This window comes from Triturus cristatus, chromosome 10 (assembly GCF_964204655.1).
Source record: "Triturus cristatus chromosome 10, aTriCri1.1, whole genome shotgun sequence".
Lineage (NCBI taxonomy): Eukaryota > Metazoa > Chordata > Amphibia > Caudata > Salamandridae > Triturus > Triturus cristatus.
Window position 1 is genome coordinate 245,203,957 of NC_140593.1, and position 6,157 is coordinate 245,210,113.

The 6,157-nt window shown below is 41.2% G+C and overlaps 1 protein-coding gene across 1 annotated transcript in view; it reads left to right on the plus strand.

The window, feature by feature from the left end:
* Positions 1-2,963, plus strand: part of LOC146789271 (uncharacterized) — a 96,429-nt gene extending 93,466 nt beyond the window's left edge. Inside the window, exon 4 of the mRNA XM_085630898.1 lies at positions 2,262-2,963. Coding sequence (XP_085487024.1) covers positions 2,262-2,419 — 158 coding nt within the window. The 3' untranslated portion in view covers positions 2,420-2,963. The remainder of the gene's footprint in view (positions 1-2,261) is intronic.
* Positions 2,964-6,157: the final 3,194 nt, after the last annotated feature.

A 6,157-nucleotide genomic window follows, 5' to 3' on the forward strand; every position in this document is an offset into this window, starting at 1 on the left:
AATGAAGAATATTTTGAAGCAGGGTCTCTTCAGCTATTTAACAAATTGAATCAGTGGTGGGCTGTCCTTATGGCTACATGGATGTCATTTCGGGTTCTGGGTGCATATGTAGAAAAAGCCGATTGCCAACTTTTTATTTTTTGCACTTGGTCTCTTTTCTGATGGTGTCCTTGTGACAAGTGTGCCAAAATCCACCAGAGATGGTGAGCTTTTCAACCGAAGATAGTTAGGGATTCCACGAATTATGGTTTTTAGTTTGAGCCTGGGCAGCGCATGTGCTACTCTGCAAGGTATGGAATAGAAGCCCCGCCCATCTATTCAACTGGCTCCTGTTACTGTCCTTTCGAAATCGTTGCTTTTGATTGATAAATAGGCCTAGTAGTCCCTCCTTGGTACCACTTTGTCTGCATTTGTTATCTCCCATGAGGATTGGACTTTTTATTTGTGTTGTTACAGTCTACTTTATCGAAGCTGTGAGCACTATTTTCTTTAATGATCTAACATTATTCCACCCACCACATGCTTTCCCTACAAGGCAAAATGCCGCCCACTTTTATATTTTTAATAGTAATGTATTTATTTAATTTACAGTGTGGTCTGCTTTAACTATAGCGGCCAAGATTATTTATTTATTACAGCGCAGTCCGCTTTAACTATAGCGGGCTCACTTAATTTTTTATTTAATTTACAGCACGGTCCACTTTCACATTAGCGACCGCGCAACAGAACCTTTCTTTATTTCTTTTTTGGGTGAAAGCGTCCCATACTGCGCTTTCACTTTAATGTTGGCCCCGCCCCTTTCTTTAGACGCTGTTCACTGTAACCTGAATACAGTGAGCAGCGTCTAAAGAAAGGGGCGCACCCACCATTAATGTGTCTCGCAAATTGCGAGAGTTTGAGCTACTGGCATTATAAATACCAATGCCTTTTATATGTGTGTTGCTTTTAAAAACACATAAATAAAAGGCATTGTCATTTACAATGCCAAGAGCTTAAACTCTTGCAAATGCGAGACCTATTGCATTAAAATTACTTGTTTAGATGTTGCGGCTGTTTTTAAAACTGGTGCGAGCTGGCAGGGGAAGCCAGTGGATTTCCATCAGGGTAAGTTGTTGTGGTTATATTTCTTTAGGTACCTGAAATGGCGGGCTACTACATGTAGCATGCCTGCAAGGGGCGGCCAGAGCGGGAGCTAGGAGGCAGGATGTGTGAAGAGAAGTTCTGAATGGTTTCATTTTCTGTTATAGATGGAACTGGCACAAGGCTGTCTTAGTTTTCTTGGGGATGTGTACCTTGGGGGTGAGATTGGTGTCCAGGATACATTGGAGTGAGTTAGCATTGGGTGAAAGTTGGGCTTTGAATCTGTCCAGGCTGACGTTGCTGCTTGATGGTGTCTTTCCCAATGTCCTTCAGTAGGCCTGGAAGCGCACACATCGATTTTTGGGAAGACTGTTCTACAGATTGCAAGTGTGAATATGTTGCATTTAAAATAGCATGAACGTTTTGTGGCATTAATAAAGCAGCGGCTTCTGTTCCAAAAGGAACTTGAAACCTTTGTGTTGAGAGAGCCATTTGATCACTGACCTGATGAGGCAGGAGTGCCCTGCCCTTCTCCGGAACAGACTGTGCCAAGTTGTCATCACTGCTGTCCACTAAACCTTGCAGCTGCCTCTAAGGTTTCCAAGGCAGCCTTGATCAATCAGAACAGCAAAGTCCTTCTCCAGCTAACCAATGAATATTAGAAACCAGTGACTCCTCACAACTGTAGTACGAATTGTAGACAATTGCATGAAGCGACAATGGAGTTGGAAGGTCGCATTACATGCTATACAAGACTCAGAAATAAATCAGAGACTGCAGTCCCTTAGGCATCAATTTCCAGGGCAACTGCTGGAAATGTACCTTTTTCAAAAAAGATTATATTGAAGAAAAATGTATACATTCACACTCTTGCCCAACAGAGATCCATCATTGCATTTATTACCCTAGGTTATGGCATTGTCAAGGTGTCTGTCATAGGGGTTCAGCTTCCATTCTCTAGAGTAGACACCAACACACATGTTATCAATAACAATTTCTTTAGGGTAAGGCTATGTGAGGTCACGGTCATTGTGCATTACTGTCTAGCATCATCGACAGGTGTGGCAGTTGCCTTCGCTGTTTGCATTCTGAAAATATGCTTTCCATTCTTACTCTGCCTTGCATATCGAAGATGTTGGGTTCCTAATGCCGCTGTTTTATGCCTCTTGGTCTCCTTCAAGGTGACGTTGGACAAACCCTTTATGAAGAACTCGCCTGCCAGTTCCAGAGCGGCCTGACGCCAGAAGACCTACAACCTCAGTTTGAACACAGAATGGGCTCAGACCACTTGGAGACCTGTTATCTTATATTCAACATGGACCAGGAATCGACGAGCTGAGATTCAATGTGAGGCGGAGAAGTGAACTGGTTGAATGTATGTCCGCTTGTTGTCAGTCTTAGAGGTCCACAGTCTTAATTATGACAAGATACATATTTACAATAAAATAAATCTACTGCAATAATGTAAGCATGTACTTAATACCTATCAACTGATGTGCCTCCATCAAAAGTAGTATAAAACTTACGAACGCGCACCGAGATGTGCTGGGACTGGCGTTAGGACGGGGTATTATCCTTCTGTCGCTGAAGTAGATATTTTTTTATTCATGAATAGATCTTTTGGTCCTAATTGCATGTTAACATTATTGCAGGCGATTTTTTTTTTTTTATTGTTTATGTAGTAGACCTTTTTTTAATCGTAATCATGAACTTGAACCTGCGGGGATTATTTTGGGGGGGTCTATACTTCCTCATTAGCAGAGTCCACTGAAGTACTTAGAATAAAGAAAATTTGAAATAAAATACACATTTCGTATGAACTGAAATGTAAACTCCATAATGGAAACACCGTTCGTGTGCCTTTTTAAAAAAAAAAAAAAAAATGTTTTTTTTTGTAAACTACAACCTTTTCTAAACTTGCAGTCACTTGTCCACTTCTTCACACACAACCCTCAACCATGGTGAGAAGATTTTTTCAACTGGATTTTTTCTTTTGTTTTTCTTAATATGTATTTTTGGAAACCTAGGTACTGATTTCATACAATACAGCTGGAACTTTGATCGTACTATCTGCAAGTATACTGATATCAGCAATGCATAGCTTAGCATTTCTTCCATGCCCCTCCTTTTAAACAGGAGTGAAGTAGCAAGCGTTATCCAAAGAGTGGATCGAATTCATGGCATGTTAGTTTTATTTTTAGATGAATTTAGTCAAATGAGACATGCCTATGGCTCATTGTCTTTTATTCAGTGCTTAATTTGTAAAAGAATAAGTACCGGGCCCAAAGTTTTGCTCAGAAGCCCGTGTCCAATGCTATTGATAGCAGGGGTGCCGAATACCAGAGATGCGTAGTCTTGATTCCATCTCTTGCATCCACCACAAGACTGGTGCTTAATTTGAGCCGGTGGTTTCCGGTGCTCGGCACTGGCACTTAATAGTCAACAACACACATATTACAGTCTGCCACATGCTGGCACTGCTCCTCTAATTTAGAGATGAGCAGAACAACGGTTGTTTATGAATACGATTTGCATAACAAATTGCTAACACCTACCTCCCCAACCATTCCTTTAGTTTTAGGGACGGCGAATAATCTGAACTGTCGCACTTACATGCGAAAGAGTTATTTTGGTACTGTCATTGACAACAATGACGGGCAATGTCCTGGCACATTATATTTTTATAAATACAAATTTGCACATGTCACTCCCTACCCTTTTACCCACACTCTTGCTTTCTCCCTTGTCAGTCTTTCTGTCTTTCTTATTTTCCTCTTGTGGGATTTTCTCTCTGTTGCTCTGGATTAAAATCAGATGACGAAAATTAAGTGCAGATTGGTCCCACCTACAACCACCGGCTCAAATGAAGTACTGCTTTTATCATAGTTTACTTGTATGTAATTTTCAATACCAAAACTGCGCTACCTGTTACCAGTGCATTAATATGATACATTGTGTATGGTATGTCTCATCTGTTTTACTGCTGAGATTATAGGAGTTATACATTTTAATACATTGTACCTACCTGAGGGTGTGGCACGTCCTTGGTGTTGTATTTCTCTCTTGTTGGGAACCCACAGTGCTGGGGTATGATTGCAGTTGTACAAACCTTGCAGTGGTGGCCTCGGGGTGGGGAACGGGTGTTTGAATATGGCTAGAGCCAGCTAGTTTGTACTTGGGAAATCTTACACAGATTTTATATAGAAGCAACTAGTTATTGTTGATATGGTCGTCTTGGATGCAAAATATGACATAGTGCTGGCATAAAATGAACAGTAAGTGGTCATACGTGTATAGTGATAAAATAAAGTACATTTTCTCAAGACTCTCTGGTTTTACTTATTAAGATGCATCTGACCTTTATGTAGTCCACTCCAAGTCTTAGAAGATCTGTCTAACCTTTTCGCCTTCCTTTGTTAATCCTCTGGTCTCAATTACACATTCCTCTTTTTGCTGTACACTACATGTAACTATTCATGATTAACTCAGTTTATAATAACCATCTGCTTTTGTACCGAACTAGGATTTATACATTAGCCTGTAGGTTCAGTGCTCCAGCTCATCTATTGAGATTAATGAAGGTGCAGTACAGAGGAAGCCCAATTAGCCGACCGACAGACATCCATAATGGAGATCCCATGTGAAGCTGCTCCAGAGGCAGCCATGCTCCTTGTGGAGCATCCTAGTACCTGAGCCGGCAGAGGGACCTCAACCAGGTGACAACTTATAGTGAAGGTAGTGTAGAGGGGGAAGGTTTATGACCTTAACGACTGGCCCGGGCGTCAGGAAAAGAGAACAATTTAAACTCCAAGGTTCGCGAAAAGTATACCTGCACTACCCTTGCCATATTCAAAGAATTTAAGGTTCAGTCATCTTCAGATCTGGAGGAAGGTCAGAAATAAGGAAGGAAAGTTTTCTAACTGAGGGGAAACTTTGGTTAGAAATTCTGGAGCGAGATGTAAAAATACACTGTCCAGAAGAAAACCGAGGTTAGGATCAGAGGACAGAAAATACCTAATCTCCCAAATCTATAAACCATGTGATGGCAACCAAGAACCCTCCTTAGCAGACAGCATCCTAACAAGGACACCCCACACAGACTCAAAAGGATTAGATTAAAGGCCTATGATGACAAGAGGAAGATAGCAATATGGAGAAGTGGAACTGACCCTCCGTTGGGATAACGCAAAAATCCATAGAAGTCGAAGAGAAAGCTCAAACATCAGACCTAATCGCTCACAGAAGAGTGAAAAGCCTTGAAAGCAGCAGAAAAATATTCCTTAGGAATTCAAGGAAACAGCAGATCACAGGACAATAGATCCAAGGGTTTACCAGAGCACCATTTAGAAAAAGAAGTTCAGTGTCTATTACAGTGTGTAAAGTAGAAAGCTAATGGCGTCAAGGACTTCCAGCTGATGTCTGTTGAGTCCCCTTCTTAATTGCCTGAAGAAAGATTCCCTCCTTCCAGTTGGTACGGTGCCTCCCTGCACATAGTATACATGAAGATGCAAGTGTCTAGATAAGGGGGTAGAAGGGAAAAATCACAAAGGGTTAAAAAAAAACACAATACCCATATTGGCAGTCTTGTAGCTCCTGACTGGAAACAAAACTAATCCCTGAATTGATCAGCAAGGCACCAATCTCCCCCTGACATCAGGGAGGAGAAAAAAGCAAACATTATTTTCAGAAGTATAATCTATACAAAAAGCCAAATTGCTAGAAGCAAAAAAAACAGTGTACAAAATAAATAATAGCAAAGGGTTGTAGATGGAGACAAAACAACATGGAACAAATGCATTGCAACTATTCTAACTCGTGTGATTGCTTCCTTTATATATGCTTCAAACAGGAACTGGCCTCACAAGAAAAGACTGCACTACATCTTGGACCGAGAACCTGCTATGGATAATTCACCATGTTGCAGAGGGTTGGTTATAGGCCCAGCACATGCCTCCCTTATGGAACTCATGGCATTTTTTTTGACAAATGAAGAATATACACAAGTTTGACATCCTTTGTGCTGAGCTGAATTCTATGGTCCTGTGCTGCCATTTATGCTCCATGCGGCTGGTGGAAC